Source organism: Scyliorhinus torazame, chromosome X, assembly GCF_047496885.1.
Source record: "Scyliorhinus torazame isolate Kashiwa2021f chromosome X, sScyTor2.1, whole genome shotgun sequence".
Lineage (NCBI taxonomy): Eukaryota > Metazoa > Chordata > Chondrichthyes > Carcharhiniformes > Scyliorhinidae > Scyliorhinus > Scyliorhinus torazame.
This window is the reverse complement of record NC_092738.1, coordinates 8009879-8033859: the sequence shown is the minus strand read 5'-3', so window position 1 is coordinate 8033859 and position 23981 is coordinate 8009879. Positions and strand designations below refer to the sequence as shown.

Here is a 23981-nt window from a genome sequence, read left to right as displayed (position 1 = left end):
TCATTTTAGGAAGGATGTGGAAGCTTTGGAAAAGGTGCAAAGGAGATTTACCAGGATGTTGCCTGGAATGGATGTTGTGGCCATTTCGGAGACATGGATAGAGCAGGGACAGGAATGGTTGTTGCAGGTGCCGGGGTTTAGATATTTCAGTAAGCTCAGGGAAGGTGGTAAAACAGGGGGAGGGGTGGCATTGTTAGTCAAGGACAGTATTACGGTGGCAGAAAGGACATTTTATGAGGACTCGTCTACTGAGGTAGTATGGGCTGAGGTTCGAAACAGGAAAGGAGAGGTCACCCTGTTAGGGGTTTTCTATAGGCCTCCGAAAAGTTCCAGAGGTGTAGAGGAAAGGATTGCAAAGATGATTCATAGAATTTACAGTGCAGAAGGAGGCCATTCAGCCCATCGAGTCTGCACCGGCTTCCGGAAACAGCACCCTACCCAAGGTCAACACCGCCACCCTATCCCCATAACCCAGTAACCCCACCCAACACTAAGGGCAATTTTGGACACTAAGGGCAATTTATCATGGCCGATCCACCTAACCTGCACATCTTTGGACTGTGGGAGGAAACCGGAGCACCCGGAGGAAACCCACGCACACACGGGGAGGATGTGCAGACTCTGCATAGACAGTGACCCAAGCTGGAATCGAACCTGGGACCCTGGAGCTGTGAAGCAATTGTGCTATCCACAAGGCTACCGTGCTGCCCCTAATGATTCTGGATAGGAACAAAAGCAACAGGGTAGTTGTTATGGGGGACTTCAACTTTCCAAATATTGACTGGAAACGCGATAGTTCGAGTACTTTAGATGGGTCCGTTTTTGTCCAATGTGTGCTGGAGGGTTTCCTGACACAGAATGTAGATAGGCCAACGAGAGGCGAGGCCATATTGGATTTGGTACTGGGTAATGAACCAGGACAGGTGTTAGATTTGGAGGTAGGTGAGCACTTTGATGACAGTGACCACAATTCGATTACGTTTACTTTAGCGATGGAAAGGGATAGGTATACGCAGGGCAAGTGTTATATCTGGGGGAAAGGCAATTATGATGCGATGAGGCAAGACTTAGGATGCATCGGATGGAGGGGAAAACTGCAGGGGATGGGCACAATGGAAATGTGGAGCTTGTTCAAGGAACAGCTACTGCGTGTCCTTGATAAGTATGTACCTGTCAGGCAGGGATGAAGTGGTCGAGCAAGGGAACCGTGGTTTACTAAAGCAGTCGAAACACTTGTCAAGAGGAAGAAGGAGGCTTATGTAAAGATGAGACATGGAGGTTCAGTTAGGGCGCTCGAGAGTTACAAGTTAGCTAGGAAGGACCTAAAGGGAGAGCTAAGAAGAGACAGGAGGGGACATCAGAAGTCTTTGGCAGGTAGGATCAAGGATTACCCTAAAGCTTTGTATAGATATGTCAGGAATAAACAAATGACTAGGGTAAGAGTAGGACCAGTCAAGGACAGTAGTGGGAAGTTGTGCTTGAAGTCAGCGGAGATAGGAGAGGTGCTAAATGAATATTTTTCATCAGTATTCACACAGGAAAAAGACAATGTTGTCGAGGAGAATACTGAGATTCAGGCTACTAGACGAGAAGGGCTTGAGGTTCATAAGGAGGAGGTGTTAGAAATTCTGGAAAGTGTGAAAGTAGATAAGTCCCCTGGGCCGGATGGGATTTATCCTAGGATTCTCTGGGAAGCTAGGGAGGCGATTGCTGAGCCTTTGGCTTTGATCTTTAAGTCATCCTTGTCTACAAGAATAGTGCCAGAAGAGTGGAGGAAAGCAAATGTTGTCCCCTTGTTCAAGAAGGGGAGTAGAGACAACCCCGGTAACTATAGACCAGTGAGCCTTACTTCTGTGGATTACTTGGAGGAAAATGTAACTGGTCTGATTAGTAAGTTTGCAGACGACACAAAGGTTGGTGTAATTGCGGATAGCGATGAGGACTGTCAGAGGATACAGCAGGATTTAGATTGGAGGAGAGATCTCTTGCTCCCACGGGGAGTTCCGGCGAGCAGAGATCCCCATTGTAAAAAACGGGGATATGTGCATCCTCGGCCACACGTTTCCCGTTTAGGCCCCTTATTAAAAGCGAGTCGCGTTGAATAACAATGTGTTTCTCGGCAGTGCGAGCACTGGGAAGCACGTGGCTAAGCGCGCTTGCTTGGGAACTTTGTCTCCTTTTGGGAAGGTCGCACCCACAGGCTTTCTGAAGTGTTGGTGTCAGACAACAGGACGGCATTCATGGCTGACGAATTTAAGACTTTGTCAATTCTCATGGCATTCGTCATGTTAGGTCAGCCCCCTACCATCCTGCCTCGAATAGGTTGGCGGAATGAGCCATGCAGACATTCGGAGTTTCCATGAAGAAGAAGGCCATTGACATTGCGACCATCAAGTTTTTTGTTGTCTTACAACACAACACCTTATGCCACCACCGGGGTCTCACCCTGCAGAATTGCTAATGGGTCGGCGCCTGACTATCCATTTCGACGGATTTATCAAGGAGGGAGGAGGAGAGGCAAGCCTCTCAGAAAGAGAATCAGGACTCTCAGAAAAGTGACAGATCGGTTCGTGTTGACAACCTCATTCTGGCACGGAATTCTGGTGGTGGACCGAGCTGGGTACCAGGGAGAGTTGTGGAGAAGCCAGAGCCAGTCTCATATGTGGCGGAGGCACTGGTGCCGTGAGTCAAGAAGCACGTCAACCACGTCCGCAAGAGAGTAGAGCCAACTCCAAGAGACCAGCAACTGTGTCCTGCAGAAAGCTCGTATGTACCAGCCCTGAACCAGAGATTTCTACGTCCTCGGTCGGGCCAAAGCAGCGTCTGCCTTCAGTGACTGAGGCAGGAGAAGGGACCGGCAAAGGCCTAGCTCCAGAGGTGGTCAGCATGTCCGCCACAGCAAGGGAACCTGATGTGCCCCCTTTGATGGGTGATCCTTCACGGGCCACGGGGCAGTTGGAGCTGTTGGAACGCGAGCGTGGAACCTGGACGTGGAAGGTGGCAGTTGGAGCCAAGGTGTTATTAGGAGATGACCCGTGTAGTTGTGCTGTTAAAGCCCTTTGTGTATAGAGCTGTTCTTTATCAATAAATCCTTTCATCCATTCTTTGCCACATCAAGTCGCCCAAGTTATTGTTATTTCCCAGTCGGGGCAGTGAATGACTTGGAGGGGAACCTCCAGGTGGTGGGGTTCCCAGGTATCTGCTGCTCTTGTCCTTCTAGATGGTAGTGGTCGTGGGTTTGGAAGGTGCTGCCTAAGGAACCTTGGCCCTTTGTGCAGTGCATCTTGTAGATGGTACACGCGGCTGCTACTGTTCGTCAGGGATGGAGGAAGTGAATGTTTGTGGAAGGGGGAGCAATCAAGCGGGGCTGCTTTCCGATCATTGTTCAAAAATAGACTGCTGGAAGTATCAAAGTGATATTTCTAAGAAGGTACCTAAACCGCTCTGCTCATGAAGTTGCATGATGGCAATTTTCGGATTTTGGTAACAGTGGTGATTTGTGTATTTCTTTGTAACGTGTCATTGATATTGTCGCTCTCAAACACAGGTCATAGGAACTGTTCCCTTAGTCGTGAACCCAGCAACAATAACAACAACCAATCCAGTGACGGCAGTAACAGCACAAAGCCTCCAAGTGCAAGCAGTTACACCACAGATGCTGCTGAACTCCCAAGGTCAGGTGATTGCGACTGTGATCAGCAACCAGTTTGTGCCAGTTCTGAGCCGACAAGGAGTCCCTGCTTCACCTGTAAAGACAACACAGCAGGTAATGTGTCCTGGCTTTCTGTTACACAGAGTGTATTATGTTTAATGGCAGCATCAATTACAATTTCCACCCAGCATTACAAACTACACAAAGAATGATTTGCATTTATACCCAAGCAAAGGTTGTTGGTATTGATTACCAGTGCTATTTTTATGAATTGTACTTAAGTTATGAGCTGTTTCATTTTAAAAATGCATTTGTTACATATTGGGTGGGAAATCCAACAGAAATTACTGGCGCGATCCATCAGCCACGCTGCGCCAGAAAAGCAGCTCACCACAGTGCAGTGTGGCCGATGCCATCCAACGTCATCTCGCGATATGTGATGAGCCATGTAGATCCCGGGAATGTGGTCTCCTGGCTTTCATTGGCCACAAGGTCCAGGCCGATCTCGCGGTCACATCGCTCGGGGACTTTGGTCCCTTTTGGGTGAATCGCACCCGCAGTATAGTTCAAATATTCCAAAATGAACTTCTGTATTAGCAACTTGTGACTGGGAAATTGTTCTCCTGCTTGTGTTTTTCTCACCTAGTGATGTGGCATAGAGTGTGTAAGACAATTGGAAAAATGCTCAGTGGTCGTGGTGCGTGTGGTATCGTTGGTTACTTTGTCAGTGTGCAGGATGCAGGGATAAGCGATGCATAAGTATTGGTTATTGGGAGATGGTTATGGTGGAGAGGTTTCTTTGATTTTGGTGGTTTTTGAAAATTGTGTCATTTGTATGTTGGCCCATTTGTGTAACACCAAATGTGTAAGAGCAGTTTTGCTTTCACTTGTCATTCTACAAAGAACAATACAGCACAGGAACAGGCCCTTCGGCCCTCCAAGCCTGTACCGGTCATGATACCAAACTTTGCCAAAACCCTCAACATTTCCTTGTTCCGTATCCCTCTATACCCATCCTATCATGTATGCTGTGCATTCAACCAATGTTTATACTTTCCAGTGGCCTTCCCTGCTCTACTAATAACAGTTGCATCCTTCCATTGACTAGACCCTTCAGGCAAGTGTGTCACTGTTGTCCCAACTTTTGGCAGTTGTCATTTCGGAAAAATGGCCTGTTCTAATTCATCAGAAGTGTTGTGCTCCTCTACAGAAACCTTGTCTATATCAGTTGACTGGTCCTCATAGTTCTGTAACACGTGCGTACCAGATGACTCTGGTTCCTCATCATGTCTGTCTGCTCTGTCTAAATTTGAAAATTTGTAATCTGTACCCATTATACTTGATGAATGGACCCTAACAGTTTGATTGCCATGGTGCAAAACAATTGTTTTGCCATCTTCCCTGGGCCTTTCCATTCATTAAAATTGTCTCTCTTATAGTATACTATTCATTTATTTAGTAAATTAACTTAAAAGTTGCTGTTTGGTTTAGACCTTTTATCGGGTCTTACTACTCTAATTTATATATATATATATTTATTTTTTTTGTATGTGTTTTGTTATTTTATTATTTTTTTTGAAAATGTTGTTTTGTTTGTGATATTATGACCAGTACGTTTATCTACACGTACAGGAGTTAACCCAGCATCCGTCACTGACACAGGCGTGATGCTGGGTGTGAAAACCAAGGAAAAGAACATAAAGGAACTGATGGATAAAACAAAAGTGGGGAGTGCCCCAAAACAACGAGTGGAGCACAGCCCAAAAACTTATCACAAACCCGTCAAATTAAAGTGTGAGAATCGGGTCGATAAGGCAATCCAACCCCTGCTGTGCCCACCGAGCACGGAACGCCTCGAGTGTGCCCGTGGACACCGCATGCTCCCGCTCCAGGGACACCCGGCCGCGAATGAGGCCGCGGTAGATGGGCAGACAGTCAGGCTGGACGACCCCCTCGGTCGCCTGCTGCCTGGACCTATTAATGGCAAGTTTGGCCAGGCCCAGGAGCAGGTTCACGAGGAGGTCCTCCGCCTTTCCCGCCCCCCTCCCCACCGAATACCCGTAGATCAGGAGCGTGGGGCTGAAGTGCAAAGAAAAACTCAACAACAACATTGTCAAGAAACCAAAAATGGAGTCCAGCCTGGGACAGACAACATAAACATGGCTCCACGGTCTCCACCAGGCCGCAAAACTGGCAGGTCTCTGGCAGAGCCGTGAAGTGGTTTAAACAATGGTTGCACGGCCCTGCCACGCGCAGCACCCTCCACCCCAGGTCCCCGAGTTTTATGGGGAGGACACCTCCGCAGAGGGACCTCCAGTGGGGACCACCGCCGCCGGGCGGCAACGAGGCACGCCAAGGCGTGTCCGGGCGGCGGGCGAGCAAAGGGGGTGGAAGGTGTGCAGCAGCAGGCCGTACAGGAAACCCCTCCGCGCAGTGCAAAAAGGCGCGAAGGGTATTTCCGTGAGGCAGCTGGGGCTGTGGGGCACCAGCATCCTGGGGGGGGGGGGGGGGGGGGGTCCGGGGTTTGGGACCAATGTGGAATTCCGTCCAAGCAGGGATCCGCTCAGACGGGATACCACCACACAACCGCGCCGTCTCAAGTCCAAGTGTGCCCACGGGGCCGAGCACGACCGTTTTGAGGCCTAGGATAGCATTGGCCGCGCACCGGACAGACACTGCTCCACGCCTGGCAAGCTTGTAGGGTGTCATCCAGCCCGCCCCTCCGCCACCCAGCACGTCCCCGATCCTGGTCACCCCGGCATCCACAGCCCTCCGCTCCGCCAGCCACCCGAATGGATATTGGCGGAGGTGCGGATTCCTGAGCAGCGGCTCCCTTACGACAGCCACTACTCCTGACGGGGAGAGCTGCGGCGCGTGGCAACCGTGTTCCAGACTTTGAGGAGGTCCTGGTACAAGACGGGCAGCGCCAACAAAGAGTTCCAAAGATCATTCCGGTCAACGAACAGGAGCTGCACGTTGTAGTTCAGGCCGTGCAGCTGGGGGAAGAAATCCGTCGCCAGGGCCCCACCGTGGCGGAGGCTCAACGTACAGGTATCGCTGCAGACTCTGAAGGCGGAAAGTCGCAACCTGGGTGTGAAGGCACGCCAGCGCCAAACCGCCCTCCGCAATCGGGAGACTCCAGACCTCCGCAGCGACCCCGTGCAGTCGATTGTCCCAGAGGAACCGAAGCTGGGCTCTCTGGATGGTGTGACAAAGCCAGGGGGAGGAGTCAGTGACCAGCCGGGACCACAGCATGGAGGCGATCAGCTGGTTTATGACGAGAACTCGGCCCCTGTGGGACAGCACTCGGAGCCGTCCTGTCCAGCGTCCCAGGCCAGCGGTGACCTTGGTCTCCAGCTCCTGCCCGTTCGCCGGCCAGGCTTCCTCTGCCGGGCAAAGATGGACTCCCAAGTAGAGGATGTCAGTCCGCTCCAGCTGAAGGGCCCGAGCTCCTCCGGGAGGGGGTCCATCTGCCACGGACCGACTAGGAGTCCGGAACATTTAGCCCAGTTGATCCGTGCGGAGGACGCAGCGGAGTAGACAGCCTGGCACTCTTGCATCTTCCGCAGGTCACCGGGGTCAGTGAACATGAGGAGCACGTCATCAGCGTCCGCCGAGAAGACCACCGCCATGTCCGGCTCGCGCAGAACCAGCCCCGACAACCTCCTCCGCAGGAGACGCAGGAAAGGCTCCACGCACAGAGAATAAAGTTGGCCGGACAAGGGGCAGCCCTGACGCACCCCTCCCAAACTGAAGGGGCGCCGTCAGGGACCCGTTAACCTTAATCAGACACTCTGAGGCGGCGGACAGTAATCGGATCCGGGTGACAAAGTGCGTCCCGAACCCGAAAGCTCGCAGAGTCCCGAGCAAGTACTCGTGTCCCACCCTGTCGAACGCCTTCTCCTGGTCAAGAGACAGGAAGGTGCTCGACATACCAGTCCTCTGGGAAAAATGAATAACGTCCCAGACCAGATGGATGTTATCGTAAATGGTTCGGTCTGGGACTGTGTAGGACTGGTCAGGGTGGATCATGTGGTCCAGCACGGGGCCAAGGCGTAAAGACATCGCCTGGGCAAAGATTTTGTAATCCGTGCTGAGGAGGGAGACCGGTTGCCAGTTTTTAAGTAGGCGGAGATCCCCCTTCTTCGGCAGCAGGGCAATGACGGCCCTGCGTCACGAAAGGGGCATCGCCCCGGTCGCAATACATTCCCCTAGGACCCCCGCATAGTCGCTCCCCAGGACGCCCTGAAGAACTACACGGTCAGCCCGTCCAGCCCTGGGGTTTTGCCCCGTGACAGGCTGTCCAGGGCGCGAGTCAGCTCTTGGAGGTTGATGATTTGATCGAGCCTCCCGGCGTCCCCCGGGCCGACCTGCGGCAGGTCCTCCCACAGAATTCTGCAAGCAACCTCGCTGGATGGATCCGGAGAGAAGAGGTCGGAATAAAAGTCCCTAATCAGGGTCCTGACCCCCTCCGGATCCGAGACGAGGGACCCGTCGTCGGCCAGCAGCGTAGAAATCTGCCGACGGGCCCCGCGTCCTCTTTCCAGCGAGTAGAAGAAGGGGGAGACGGATCCGCGACCGCACGTATGCGCCGCGGGACCCGGCAAGTTGCAGGTCCCACAGCGCGCCCTTCTTCTCGCTACACACCAGCCCCAGAGCCGGGTCCACATCGGGCTGAGCAAGACGTGACTCCATATCGAAGAGTTCCTCAGCCAATTTGGCGATCGTGGAGTTCCGCCCTACCGTGGACCCCTTCGTGTACCCCTGACAGAAGGCGCGGACGTGAGTCTTGTCCACGTCCCACCATAGCCGCAAGGAGGGGAAGCCATCCCGCTTCCTTCTCCAGCCGGCCCAGAAATCCATATGCACCACATCAACTGCTTTACCCTCATCCACCTGTTTGGTCACCTTCTCAAAGAACTCAATAAGGTTTGTGAGGCACGACCTACCCTTCACGAAACCGTGTTGACTATGATTAATCAAATTATTCCTTTCCAGATGATTATACACCCTATCTCTGATAAACCTTTCCAAGATTTTGCCCACAACAGAAGTAAGGCTCACTGGTCTATAGTTACCGGGGTTGTCTCGACTCCCCTTCTTGAACAAGAGGACAACATTTGCAATCCTCCAGTCTTCTGGCACTATTCCTGTTGACAAAGATGACTGAAAGATCAAAGCTAAAGGCTCAGCAATCTCCTCCCTAGCTTCCCAAAGAATCCTAGGATAAATCTCATCCGGCTCAGGGGACTTATCTATTTTCACCCTTTCCAGAATTGCGAACACCTCCTCCTTATGAACCTCAAGCCCTTCTCGTCTAGTAGCCTGAATCTCAGTATTCTCCTCGACAACATTGTCTTTTTCCTGTGTGAATACTGACGAAAAATATTCATTTAGCATCTCTCCTATCTCCTCGGACTCCAAGCACAACTTCCCACTACTGTCCTTGACTGGCCCTACCTCCTCTTACCCTAGTCATTATTTTATTCCTGACATATCTATAGAAAGCTTTAGGGTTATCCTTGATCCTACCTGCCAAAGACTTCTCATGTCCCCTCCTGGCTCTTCTTAGCTCTCTCTTTAGGTCCTTCCTTGCGAACTTGGAACTCTCGAGCGCCCTTACTGAACCTTCATGTCTCATCTTTACATAAGCCTCCTTCTTCCTCTTGACAAGTGTTTTGACTGCCTTAGTAAAGCACGGTTCCCTTGCTCGACCACTTCCTCCCTGCCCGACAGGTACATGCTTATCAAGGACACGCAGTAGCTGTTCCTTGAACAAGCTCCACATTTCCATTGTGCCCATCCCCTGCAGTTTTCCTCTCCATCTGATACATCCTAAGTCTTGCCTCATCGCATCATAATTGCCTTTCCCCCAGATATAACTCTTGCCCTGCGATATATACCTATCCCTTTCCAGCACTAAAGTAAACGTAATCGAATTGTGGTCACTATCACCAAAGTGCTCACCTACCTCCAAATCTAACACCTGTCCTGGTTCATTACCCAATACCAAATCCAATACGGCCTCGCCTCTTGTTGGCCTATCTACATACTGTGTCAGGAAACCCTCCTGCACACATTGGACAAAAACGGACCCATCTAAAGTACTTGAACTATAGCGTTTCCAGTCAATATTTGGAAAGTTAAAGTCCCCCATAACAACTACCCTGTTGCTTTCGCTCCTATCCAGAATCATCTTTGCAATCCTTTCCTCTACACCTCTGGAACTTTTCGGAGGCCTATAGAAAACCCCTAACAGGGTGACCTCTCCTTTCCTGTTTCTAACCTCAGCCCATACTACCTCAATCGACGAGTCCTCATCAAACGTCCTTTCTGCCACCGTAATACTGTCCTTGACTAACAATGCCACCCCTCTCCTCTTTTACCACCTTCCCTGAGCTTACTGAAATATCTAAACCCCGGCACCTGCAACAACCATTCCTTCCCCTGCTCTATCCATGTCTCCGAAATGGCCACATCGAAGTCCCAGGTACCAACCCATGCCGCAAGTTCACCCACCTTATTCCGGATGCTCCTGGCATTGAAGAAGACACACTTTAAACCACCTTCCTGCCTGCCGGTACACTCCTGCAACTTTAAAACCTTACTCATGACCTCACTACTCTCAACCTCCTGTGTACTGGAACTACAATTCAGGTTCCCAAGCCCCTGCTGAACTAGTTTAAACCCTCCCGAAGAGCATTAGCAAATTTCCCCCCCAGGATATTGGTACCCCTCTGGTCCAGGTGTAGACCATCCCGTTTGTAGAGGTCCCACCGACCCCAGAATGAGCCCCAGTTATCCAGAAATCTGAAACCCTCCCTCCTGCACCATCCCTGTAGCCACGCGTTCAACTCCTCTCTTTCCCTATTCCTCGTCTCGCTATCAAGTGGCACGGGTAACAACCCAGAGATAACTCTGTTTGTCCTAGATCTAAGTTTCCACCCTAGCTCCCTGAATTCCTGCTTTACATCCCTATCCCTTTTCCTGCCTATGTCGTTGGTACCTATGTGGACCACGACTTGGGGCTGCTCCCCCTCCCCCTTAAGGATCCCGAAAACACGATCCGAGACATCACGCACCCTGGCACCTGGGAGGCAACACACCTCTCTTGTTCCCACAGAATCTCCTATCTATCCCCCTAACTATGGAGTCTCCAATGACTAATGCTCTACTCCTCTCCCCCCTTCCCTTCTGAGCAACAGGGACAGACTCTGTGCCAGAGACCTGCACCCCATGGCTTACCCCTGGTAAATCGTCCCCCCCAACAGTATCCAAAGCGGTATACTTGTTACTAAGGGGAACGACGCCAGGGGATCCCTGTACTCAATGCTTCCTCCCAGGCCCTCTCACCGTCACCCATCTATCTTTATTCTTCGGAGTAACTACGTCCCTGAAGCTTCTATCTATGACCACCTCTGTCTCCCGAATGATCCAAAATTCATCCAGCTCCAGCTCCAGTTCCCTAACGCGGTTTCTGAGGAGCTGGAGACGGGTGCACTTCATAATAGAATTTACAGTGCAGAAGGAGGCCATTCGGCCCATCGAGTCTGCACCGGCTCTTTGAAAGAGCTCCCTATCGAAGGTCTACACCTCCACCCTATCCCAATAACCCAGTCCGACACTAAGGGCAATTTTGGACACTAAGGGACAATTTATCATGGCCAATCCACCTAACCTGCATATCTTTGGACTGTGGGAGGAAACCGGAGCACCCGGAGGAAACCCACGCAGACACGGGGAGAACGTGCAGACTCCGCACAGACAGTGGCCCAAGCCGGAATCGAACCTGGGACCCTGGAGCTGTGAAGCAATTGTGCTATCCACAAGGCTACCGTGCTGCCCACAGATGAAATCAGCAGGGACACTGTCGGCGTCCCTCACCTCAAACATTCTGCAGGAGGAACATTGCACTGCCTTCCCTGCCATCCCCTCTAGATTAAAAAAAGAAAAAGAAAGAAAGAGCTTACCTGTTATTCGTGACCCTCGGGGGTCACGTTTCCGCCCGGCCCCGACTCTCCCTGCTCGGGGGACGACAGCAGCCCGAACACCTCGGGGGCCTCGGAGGCCTCCCTGGCTTTACTCTTCTTTTTAATCGGGCTGGGTGTGAGGGGGATGAGAACAAGCACCGGAGTGACCCACCCCCGCTCGCTCGGGGAGGGGGCAGCGAGATCCACCACCTCCTCCTGCCCGGACAGGCGGTGTTTGCGGGGTGGGGATGGGGCGGGGTCGCCTTGCTGTATGGCCTCCAGAGTCCTCCGCAGTAACCCCCCCCCTCCACATCGCCCGGACCCTGGGACTGTGAGGAGGACGGATCCCCCTCCGCCTCGGAGCCGTATACAGTGTCACCGCCGCCCTCTGGAGCCCGGTCAGTGGTCTCTCCGGGCCCCTCAGGTTGTTCCAGGGAGGCAGTGTCCCGAGATGAGGCTGCGGCCTCTGAGCTGGACTGGATGGGCACGGGGACAGTGGCCGGGGCCAGGCCTCGGTCTTGGAGGGCCCGGTCTGGCCGCCGTGCAGCCACGCGTTTTGCTTTTCTCGACTGTCGCTGGTCAAACGCAGGCTCCCCCCCCCCGCCGCCAGCAGCCACGGTGTTATCAGAGGCCGGCCGCTGGGCAGACGAAGAGGTGGTAGAGGAGAGGGGGGCAGTGCCAGCTGCGGCCGCCCTGGAGGTGGTGTTGGTGGCGGCCATCAGGGTGGGTCAGTTACGGCGGATATGCCCCAGCCCTCTGCAGGCATGGCACCATGTGCAATCCTCCGACCAGAACACTTTATGGTCCTCCTCTTGGTGGGAGACCACAAAACCTCCCTCCGTGACCTCCTCCCGGGTCAGGCAGGTAAAAACCTGTCGCCGGAAGGAGTATACGTGGCGGAGGGAGGGGTCCCGCAGGCCGAGCGTCAGCGACGCCACCCCGGACCTGACCTCCCCCAGTAGTTGGGATGGGGGAGGAGGACCTTGGTGGGGAGGGAGGGCAGGACATTGGAAAGAACGACACATTCGACGGTGGCCTCCAGCGGGTCCCGCCCACCGTGAGCCCCCCTTCCAGGGCCCGGTGGACCGCCTGCTCGGCCCGCAGGAAAAACACGGCCTTGCCGTACATCTGCGAGGCGGCTACGATGGCCGAGGGGCCGACAACCCCGGCCATCGCACGGGTGCCCGCCTCGATGGTCATGGTGTGGTGGGCATAACATTTGACCCCAAGTTGCCGCGTTAGTAGGCGGAAGGGCGTGGGGGCCGTGGAGGCAGCGGAAGGTCGAGAGGCTGCCGCCCCCACATAGGTTCTTCGCCGCCCTGCCCCTGGCACAGTGGAGGATGCCCCTGGGGTAGCCATGCCCCACAGTGGAGCCATGCCCACCCCTGGTACAGCACGGCCGTGTAACTGAGATCAGGGTAGTAGGGGGGAAAGGTGGGGGGAGCGATGGATATGGCAGCACAACAGCAGGTGCCATAAGGGAAATGTGCTGCAGGGCACAGCAGAGCGGGGCAGCGTTCTTCAACCCTGGAGGGGCCTAAAATAATGTTCCAAGCTGCCCCACACCCGCCACAGGTGGTGAAAAGACGACGCTCTTCAGCCCTGTGGGGGCCTGTGGTAGTATGCATTAGGGGTCATGTGGGACTGTGAAGCCGTGATGTCATTGGCTGACAGATCCCGGGTCCTGGTTGGCCGTTGACCTCTAGCTCCGCCCTGAAGGCGGAGTATAAGAACCAGGAGTCCTCCCCCGCGGCTCCAGTCTGTTGCTGAACTGCGGGGAACGAGTCACGCTTAATAAAGCCTCATTGACTTCACTCTATTCGTCTCTCAGAGTCTTTGTGCGCTACAATTTATTAAGCGTGACTAAAGGACTATGGAGCTCAGGATCATCCCGGAATGCCTGAGGATCAGCCCCCACGCAGTGAACGCAGCAGCAGCTTTCAAGCACTGGCAGACTTGTTTCGAGGCCTACCTCAGAACGGCCCCCGGCCGGGTCACAGAAGACCAAAAACTACAGGTCCTGCACTCGAGGTTAAGCACAGAGATTTTCTCCCTCATCGAAGACGCAGAGGATTTCCAGACGGCGTTCGCAGCACTAAAAAGTCTCTATGTTCGCCCAGTGAACCAGATCTACGCACGCTACCAACTCGCAACGAGACGCGCTACTAATTTTGGGACGGGCCTGCAGCTGCCCGCCGGTGAACGCAAATGAACACATGGACGTGTTAATGCGCGATGCTTTTGTAGCAGGTATGAACTCCTCCCAAATCCGCCAAAGACTTTTAGAAAAAGAGTCGCTAGGACTCTCAGAGGCACGGGCCCTAGCAGCCTCCCTAGACGTGGCCGCGCGAAACACCCACGCCTACAGCCCCGACCGCTCGGCAGCCCATTGGGCTCCGTACGAACCCGTCGCGACAACCCCCCCCCCCCCCCCCGGACACCCCACAGGCTTGCGCGGTTCAAACGCCAAGTCGCACCGGGGGAGCCCGCTGCTATTTCTGCGGCCAGGCGAAACACCCCAGGCAGCGCTGCCCGGCCCGCGCAGCGATCTGTAAGAGCTGCGGGCAAAAGGGCCATTTCGCGGCTGTGTGCCGGTCCCGGGAGGTCGCCGTTGTCCCAGGAGAACAGGGAGCCCTGCACGCCGTTTACGCTCCCCAACCCCCCCCAGCGCCCCATGTACGACCCGCAGGCGCAACCACTTTGGGTCCCGACCACCGCTCTCCCCGGAGAACAGGGAGCCCTGCACGCCTTTTACGCTCCCCAACCCCCCCCCCCCCCCCCCCCCCCCCCCCCCCCCCCGCGCCCCATGTATGACCCGCCGGCGCTACCACTTTGGGTCCCGGCCACCGCTGTCCCCAGAGAAGAGGGAGTCCTGCGTGTTCCTAACGCTCCCCAACCCCCCCCAGCGCCCCATGTGCGACCCGCAGGCGCCGCCATTTTGGGTCCCGGCCACCACGAGGGGAGGAGGGGCGCCGCCATCTTGGACCACCCCAGACCTGTGCGACGCGTGGGGGCGGCCATTTTGTCCACCCCCGCCGCCATCTTGTGACCCCCCAGCCATGTGCGATGCATGGGGGCAGCCATCTTGTTCACCCCCGACGCCATCTTGGACGGCAACAACGGACCCCAGTGTCGACGGCTCCACGGGGTTCGAAGAAGACGCTCAACCATTACAACCACGTCTGGCTTCAATGACGCTGGACCAAGCACGGCCCCGGACGCTCCAGACGACGACGACAACGGTGCTGATAAACGGGCACGAGACACCATGCCTGGTCGACTCCGGGAGCACGGAGAGCTTTATCCACCCCGACACTGTAAGACGCTGTTCTTTGACCATCCGTCCCAGCGCACAAAAGATTTCCCTAGCTGCAGGATCCCACTCCGTACAGATCAAAGGCTTCTGCATAGTTACCCTAACGGTGCAAGGGAGGGAGTTTAAAAACTACAGGCTCTACGTCCTTCCCCAACTCTGCGCCCCCACATTACTGGAATTCGACTTCCAGTGCAATCTACAGAGCCTAACCTTCAAATTCGGCGGCCCAATACCCCCACTCACTATCTGCGGCCTCGCAACCCTCAAGGTTCAACCCCCATCCTTGTTTGCAAACCTCACCCCGGATTGCAAACCCGTCGCCACTAGGAGCAGACGGTACAGCGCCCAGGACCGGACCTTCATTCGGTCCGAAGTCCAGCGGCTACTGAAGGAAGGCATAATCCAGGCCAACAATAGTCCCTGGAGAGCACAGGTGGTAGTAGTAAAGACAGGGGAGAAGCAAAGGATGGTCATAGACTATAGCCAGACCATCAATAGGTACACACAACTAGACACGTACCCTCTCCCCCGCATATCCGACATGGTCAATCGGATTGCCCAATATAAGGTCTTCTCCACCGTGGACCTCAAGTCCGCCTACCATCAGCTCCCCATCCGCCCAAGTGACCGCAAATACACAGCCTTCGAGGCAGACGGGCGATTATACCATTTTCTAAGGGTCCCATTTGGCGTCACAAACGGGGTCTCGGTCTTCCAACGAGAGATGGACCGAATGGTTGATCAACACGGGTTACGGGCCACGTTCCCGTATCTCGACAATGTAACCATCTGCGGCCACGATCAGCAGGACCACGACGCCAACCTTCAAAAATTCCTCCAGACCGCTAAAGCCTTGAACCTCACGTACAACGAGGACAAGTGCGTTTTTAGCACAAACCGGCTAGCCATCCTGGGCTACGTAGTGCGCAATGGGATAATAGGCCCCGACCCCGAACGTATGCGCGCCCTCATGGAATTTCCCCTCCCGCACTGCTCAAAAGCCCTGAAACGCTGCCTGGGGTTCTTTTCATATTACGCCCAGTGGGTCCTCCAGTACGCAGACAAGGCCCACCCCCTAATACAGACCACGACCTTCCCTCTGTCGACAGAGGCTTGCCAGGCCTTCAGCCGCATCAAAGCGGATATCACAAAGGCCACGATGCGTGCCATCGACGAGTCCCTCCCCTTCCAGGTCGAGAGCGACGCCTCCGACGTAGCTCTAGCGGCCACCCTTAACCAAGCGGGCAGACCCGTGGCCTTTTTCTCCCGAACCCTCCACGCTTCAGAAATCCACCACTCCTCAGTGGAAAAGGAAGCCCAAGCCATAGTGGAAGCGGTGCGACATTGGAGGCATTACCTGGCCGGCAGGAGATTCACTCTCCTCACGGACCAACGGTCGGTAGCCTTCATGTTCGATAATGCACAGCGGGGCAAAATCAAAAACGACAAGATCTTAAGGTGGAGGATCGAGCTCTCCACCTTCAACTACGAGATCTTGTATCGTCCCGGAAAGCTGAACGAGCCGTCCGATGCCCTATCCCGCGGCACATGTGCCAACGCACAAATTAACCGCCTCCAAACCCTCCACGAGGACCTCTGCCACCCGGGGGTCACTCGGTTCTACCACTTTATTAAGTCCCGCAACCTCCCATAATCTTTGGAGGAGGTCCGTACAGTCACAAGGAACTGCCACATCTGCGCAGAGTGCAAACCGCATTTTTTCAGGCCGGATGGTGCGCACCTGATTAAGGCTTCCCGCCCCTTTGAACGCCTTAGTCTGGATTTCAAAGGACCCCTCCCCTCCACCGACCGCAACACATACTTCCTTAATGTGGTGGACGAGTACTCCCGCTTCCCATTCGCCATCCCCTGCCCTGACATGACCGCGGCCACAGTCATTAAAGCCCTGAACACCATATTCACACTGTTCGGTTGCCCCGCATACATCCACAGCGACAGGGGGTCCTCCTTCATGAGTGACGAGCTGCGCCAGTTTCTGCTCAGCAACAGTATAGCCTCGAGCAGGACGACCAGCTACAACCCCGGGGGAACGGGCAAGTAGAGAGGGAGAACGGCACAGTCTGGAAGACCGTCCTACTGGCCCTACGGTCCAGGGACCTCCCAGTTTCACGGTGGCAGGAGGTCCTCCCGGACGCCCTCCACTCCATCCGGTCACTACTGTGTACTAGCACTAACCAAACGCCTCATGAGCGCCTCCTTGTCTTCCCCAGGAGGTCCTCCTCTGGAACGTCGCTGCCGACCTGGCTGGCGGCCCCAGGACCCATCTTGCTCCGAAAACATGTGCGGGCGCACAAGTCGGACCCGTTGGTCGAAAGGGTTCACCTCCTTCACGCGAACCCGCAGTACGCTTACGTGGAGTACCCCGACGGCCGACAGGACACGGTCTCCCTGCGAGATCTGGCGCCCACCGGCAACACACACACTCCCCCGACACCAATCACCCCCTTCCTGCCACCGCCGCACCCCGCGACCGCCCCCTTCCCAGGAGGATCGGTCCTCCTCCCAGGCCCGACCAGGAGTGAAGCCCAAGCTGAAACCGTAAGGCTCCCGGAGACGACAACACCGGAACAAGCACCACCACCACCACCGGGGCCGAGGCGATCGACACGGACGACCAGACCGCCCGACCGACTCGTGGCGTCGATCTAACACTACAATATGTGGACTTTTAACAAGAACATTTTGTCTTTTTCTCCTGACGATTACTGTAAATAGTTCGAAACAAAAAAAACAAACAAAAAAAACCTTGTACATACTGTAATAACATGCGAAAGTTTTCCTCCCAGGACCAGCCTTGTAAACCCTTACCACCATGCGAAGCATCACCCCGCCGGGTTCATTTTAACAAGGGGTGAATGTGGTAGTATGCATTAGGGGTCATGTGGGACTGTGAAGCCGTGATGTCATTGGCTGACAGATCCCGGGTCCTAGAACATAGAACAATACAGCGCAGTACAGGCCCTTCGGCCCACGATGTTGCACCGAAACAAAAGCCATCTAACCTACACTATGCCATTATCATCCATATGTTTATCCAATAAACTTTTAAATGCCCTCAATGTTGGCGAGTTCACTACTGTAGCAGGTAGGGCATTCCACGGCCTCACTACTCTTTGCGTAAAGAACCTACCTCTGACCTCTGTCCTATATCTATTACCCCTCAGTTTAAAGTTATGTCCCCTCGTGCCAGCCATATCCATCCGCGGGAGAAGGCTCTCACTGTCCACCCTATCCAACCCCCTGATCATTTTGTATGCCTCTATTAAGTCTCCTCTTAACCTTCTTCTCTCCAACGAAAACAACCTCAAGTCCGTCAGCCTTTCCTCATAAGATTTTCCCTCCATACCAGGCAACATCCTGGTAAATCTCCTCTGCACCCGCTCCAAAGCCTCCACGTCCTTCCTATAATGCGGTGAGCAGAACTGTACGCAATACTCCAAATGTGGCCGGACCAGAGTTCTGTACAGCTGCAACATGACCTCCCGACTCCGGAACTCAATCCCTCTACCAATAAAGGCCAACACTCCATAGGCCTTCTTCACAACCCTATCAACCTGGGTGGCAACTTTCAGGGATCTATGTACATGGACACCTAGATCCCTCTGCTCAGCCACACTTTCAAGAACTTTACCATTAGCCAAATATTCCGCATTCCTGTTATTCCTTCCAAAGTGAATCACCTCACACTTCTCTACATTAAACTCCATTTGCCACCTCTCAGCCCAGCTCTGCAGCTTATCTATATCCCTCTGTAACCTGCTACATCCTTCCACACTATCGACAACACCACCGACTTTAGTATCATCTGCAAATTTACTCACCCACCCTTCTGTGCCTTCCTCTAGGTCATTGATAAAAATGACAAACAGCAACGGCCCCAGAACAGATCCTTGTGGTACTCCACTTGTGACTGTACTCCATTCTGAACATTTCCCATCAACCACCACCCTCTGTCTTCTTTCAGCTAGCCAATTTCTGATCCACATCTCTAAATCACCCTTGATCCCCAGCCTCCGTATCTGGTTGGCCGTTGACCTCTAGCTCCGCCCTGAAGGCGGAGTATAAGAACCAGGAGTCCTCCCCCGCAGGCAGCCTACTACTGAACTGCGGGGGAACAGTCACGCTTAATAAAGCCTCATCGACTTCACTCTATTCGTCTCCCGGAGTCTTTGTGCGCTGCAGGGCCCGAAACAAAGTCCTTTGTCTTCACAGCAGCCCCAGGTGGTCCCACTCCCACCTCAGGCAGAGGGGTGGGAGGACAGAAGGCCGGGCCTGCAGCCCTGGATGGTCCCACTCCCACCTCAGGCAGAGGGGTGGGAGGGCAGAAGGCCGGGCCTGCAGCCCTGGATGGTCCCACTCCCACCTCAGGCAGAGGGGTGGGAGGACAGAAGGCCGGGCCTGCAGCCCTGGATGGTCCCACTCCCACCTCAGGCAGAGGGGTGGGAGGGCAGAAGGCCGGGCCTGCAGCCCTGGATGGTCCCACTCCCACCTCAGGCAGAGGGGTGGGAGGACAGAAGGCCGGGCCTGCAGCCCTGGATGGTCCCACTCCCACCTCAGGCAGAGGGGCGGGAGGACAGAAGGCCGGGCCTGCAGCCCTGGATGGTCCCACTCCCACCTCAGGCAGAGGGGTGGGAGGACAGAAGGCCGGGCCTGCAGCCCTGGATGGTCCCACTCCCACCTGAGGCAGAGGGGTGGGAGGACAGAGACAGGCAGCAGGGCCTTCACCCCGGGAGGGTGCCTACAGCAATAGGCCGCAGGTGGTCCCACTCCCACCACAGACACAGGGCTGGGAGGACAGAAGATGGGGCAGGTAAGGGTTGGGGATTGGGGAGGAGGCAGAACCCACAGGAAGCAAAGCAGTTTTGAGCTCTGAGTCCAAGCTGAAGCTCTTACATTGGTTAATTCACTTCAAAGATGTTGGTTTAGATGACGATGAGTTTTCAATTGGATTTAAACAGAGGATCTACTTGCAGCTGCAGCTTGTTAGAGTGCTAAAGTGAGAGTTTGGTGACTAAGAGCGTTCGTTGAGGAGGGAGCAAGGTGCTCCTTTCATTTCCTACATTTCCTCAATGAGCGTGAAGGGAGCCGGCAGTTTACAGAGAGTGCAGCTGACTGGGAGGAGAGTCGGAGGGCGCAGTTCCAGTTGGTTGCAGCTGACTGGGAGCAGAGTCGGAGGGCGCAGCTCCAGTTGGTTGCAGCTGACTGGGAGCAGAGTCGGAGGGCGCAGTTCCAGTTGGTTGCAGCTGACTGGGAGCAGAGTCGGAGGGCGCAGTTCCAGTTGGTTGCAGCTGACTGGGAGCAGAGTCGGAGGGCACAGTTCCTGTTGGTTGCAGCTGACTGGGAGCAGAGTCGGAGGGCGGAGTTCCAGTTGGTTGCAGCTGACTGGGAGCAGAGTCGGAGGGCGCAGTTCCAGTTGGTTGCAGCTGACTGGGAGCAGAGTCAGAGGGCGCAGTTCCAGTTGGTTGCAGCTGACTGGGAGCAGAGTCGGAGGGCACAGTTCCAGTTGGTTGCAGCTGACTGGGAGCAAAGTCGGAGGGCGCAGTTCCAGTTGGTTGCAGCTGACTCGGAGCAGAGTCGGCGGGCGTAGTTCCTGTTGGTTGCAGCTGACTGGGAGCAGAGTCGGAGGGCGGAGTTCCATTTGGTTGCAGGTGACTGGGAGCAGAGTCGGAGGGCCCAGTTCCATTTGGTTGCAGGTGACTGGGAGCAGAGTCGGAGGGCGGAGTTCCAGTTGGTTGCAGCTGACTGGGAGCAGAGTCGGAGGGCGGAGTTCCAGTTGGTTGCAGCTGACTGGGAGCAGAGTCGGAGGGCTCAGTTCCATTTGGTTGCAGGTGACTGGGAGCAGAGTCGGAGGGCACTGTTCCAGTTGGTTGCAGCTGACTGGGAGCAGAGTCGGAGGGCGGAGGTCCAGTTGGTTGCAGCTGACTGGGAGCAGAGTCGGAGGGCACAGTTCCAGTTGGTTGCAGCTGACTGGGAGCAGAGTCGGAGGGCGCAGTTCCAGTTGGTTGCAGCTGACTGGGAGCAGAGTCGGAGGGCGCAGTTCCAGTTGGTTGCAGCTGACTGGGAGCAGAGTCGGAGGGCGGAGTTCCAGTTGGTTACAGCTGACTGGGAGCAGAGTCGGAGGGCGCAGTTCCAGTTGGTTGCAGCTCACTGGGAGCTGAGTCGGAGGGCACAGTTCCAGTTGGTTACAGCTGACTGGGAGCAGAGTCGGAGGGCGCAGTTCCAGTTGGTTGCAGCTGACTGGGAGCAGAGTCGGAGGGCGCAGTTCCAGTTGGTTGCAGCTGACTGGGAGCAGAGTCGGAGGGCGCAGTTCCAGTTGGTTGCAGCTGACTGGGAGCAGAGTCGGAGGGCGGAGTTCCAGTTGGTTGCAGCTGACTGGGAGCAGAGTCGGAGGGCGCAGTTCCAGTTGGTTGCAGCTGACTGGGAGCAGAGTCGGAGGGCGCAGTTCCAGTTGGTTGCTGCTGACTGGGGGCAGAGGCGGAGGGCGGAGTTCCAGTTGGTTGCAGCTGACTGGGAGCAGAGTCGGAGGGCGCAGTTCCAGTTGGTTGCAGCTGACTGGGAGCAGAGTCGGAGGGCGCAGTTCCAGTTGGTTGCAGCTGACTGGGAGCAGAGTCGGAGGGCGGAGGTCCAGTTGGTTGCAGCTGACTGGGAGCAGAGTCGGAGGGCTCAGTTCCAGTTGGTTGCAGCTGACTGGGAGCAGAGTCGGAGGGCGGAGGTCCAGTTGGTTGCAGCTGACTGGGAGGAGAGTCGGAGGGCGGAGTTCCAGTTGGTTGCAGCTGACTGGGAGCAGAGTCGGAGGGCGGAGTTCCAGTTGGTTGCAGCTGACTGGGAGCAGAGTCGGAGGGCACAGTTCCAGTTGGTTGCAGCTGACTGGGAGCAGAGTCGGAGGGCGGAGTTCCAGTTGGTTACAGCTGACTGGGAGCAGAGTCGGAGGGCGCAGTTCCAGTTCGTTGGAGCTGACTGGGAGCAGAGTCGGAGGGCGGTGTTCCAATTGGTTGCAGCTGACTGGGAGCAGAGTCGGAGGGCACAGTTCCAGTTGGTTGGAGCTGACTGGGAGCAGAGTCGGAGGGCGCAGTTCCAGTTGTTTGCTGCTGACTGGGAGCAGAGTCGGAGGGCCCAGTTCCAGTTGGTTGCAGCTGACTGGGAGCAGAGTCGGAGGGCACAGTTCCAGTTGGTTGCAGCTGACTGGGTGCAGAGTCGGAGGGCGCAGTTCCAGTTGGTTGCAGCTGACTGGGAGCAGAGTCGGAGGGCGGAGTTCCAGTTGGTTGGTGCTGACTGGGAGCAGAGTCGGAGGGCGCAGTTCCAGTTGGTTGCAGCTGACTGAGAGGAGAGTCGGAGGGCGCAGTTCCAGTTGGTTGCAGCTGACTGGGAGCAGAGTCGGAGGGCGGAGTTCCTGCTGGTTGCAGCTGACTGGGAGCAGAGCCGGAAGACAGAGTTCCAGTTGGTTGCAGCTGACTGGGAGCAGAGTCGGAGTGCACAGTTCCAGTTGGTTGCAGCTGACTGGGAGCAGAGTCGGAGGGCGCAGTTCCAGTTGGTTGCAGCTGACTGGGAGCAGAGTCGGAGGGCCCAGTTCCAGTTGGTTGCAGCTGACTGGGAGCAGAGTCGGAGGGCGCAGTTCCAGTTGGTTGCAGCTGACTGGGAGCAGAGTCGGAGGGCGGAGGTCCAGTTGGTTGGTGCTGACTGGGAGCAGAGTCGGAGGGCGGAGTTCCAGTTGGTTGCAGCTGACTGGGAGCAGAGTCGGGGGGCGCAGTTCCACTTGGTTGCAGCTGACTGGGAGCAGAGTCGGAGGGCACAGTTCCAGTTGGTTGCAGCTGACTGGGAGCAGAGTCGGAGGGCGGAGTTCCTGCTGGTTGCAGCTGACTGGGAGCAGAGTCGGAGGGCACAGTTCCAGTTGGTTGCAGCTGACTGGGAGCAGAGTCGGAGGGCAGAGTTCCAGTTGGTTGCAGCTGACTGGGAGCAGAGTCGGGGGGCGCAGTTCCAGTTGGTTGCAGCTGACTGGGAGCAGAGTCGGAGGGCGCAGTTCCAGTTGGTTGCAGCTGACTGGGAGCAGAGTCGGAGGGCGGAGTTCCAGTTGGTTGGAGCTGACTGGGAGCAGAGTCGGAGGGCACAGTTCCAGTTGGTTGCAGCTGACTGGGTGCAGAGTTGGAGGGCACAGTTCCAGTTGGTTGCAGCTAACTGGCAGCAGAGTCGGAGGGCGGAGTTCCAGTTGGTTGCAGCTGACTGGGAGCAGAATCGGAGGGCACAGTTCCAGTTGGTTGCAGCTGACTTGGAGCAGAGTCGGAGGGCAGAGTTCCAGTTGGTTGCAGCTGACTGGGAGCAGAGTCGGAGGGCGGAGCTCCAGTTGGTTGCAGCTGACTGGGAGCAGAGTCGGAGGGCGCAGTTCCAGTTGGTTGCAGCTGACTGGGAGCAGAGTCGGAGGGCGGAGTTCCAGTTGGTTGCAGCTGACTGGGAGCAGAGTCGGAGGGCCCAGTTCCAGTTGGTTGCAGCTGACTCGGAGCAGAGTCGGAGGGCGGAGTTCCAGTTGGTTGCAGCTGACTGGGAGCAGAGTCGGAAGGCGGAGTTCCAGTTGGTTGCAGCTGACTGGGAGCAGAGTCGGAGGGCGCAGTTCCAGTTGGTTGCAGCTGACTGGGAGCAGAGTCGGAGGGCACAGTTCCAGTTGGTTGCAGCTGACTGCGAGCAGAGTTGGAGGGCACAGTTCCAGTTGGTTGCAGCTGACTGCGAGCAGAGTCGGAGGGCGGGGGTCCAGTTGGTTGCAGCTGACTGGGAGCAGAGTCGGAGGGCGGAGTTCCAGTTGGTTGCAGCTGACTGGGTGCAGAGTCGGAGGACGGAGTTCCTGTTGGTTGCAGCTGACTGGGAGCAGAGTCGGAGGACGGAGTTCCTGTTGGTTGCAGCTGACTGGGAGCAGAGTCGGAGGGCACTGTTCCAGTTGGTTGCAGCTGACTGGGAGCAGAGTCGGAGGGCACAGTTCCAGTTGGTTGCAGCTGACTGGGAGCTGAGTCGGAGGGCACAGTTCCAGTTGGTTGCA

General features: G+C 55.6%; 1 protein-coding gene across 1 annotated transcript in view; it reads left to right on the top strand.

Annotated features, from left to right (window-relative positions):
- The window catches only part of pou6f1 (POU class 6 homeobox 1), an 884787-nt gene that overhangs the window by 417789 nt on the left and 443017 nt on the right, over positions 1-23981 (top strand). Inside the window, exon 8 of the mRNA XM_072493696.1 lies at positions 3548-3766. Coding sequence (XP_072349797.1) covers positions 3548-3766 — 219 coding nt within the window. The remainder of the gene's footprint in view (positions 1-3547; positions 3767-23981) is intronic.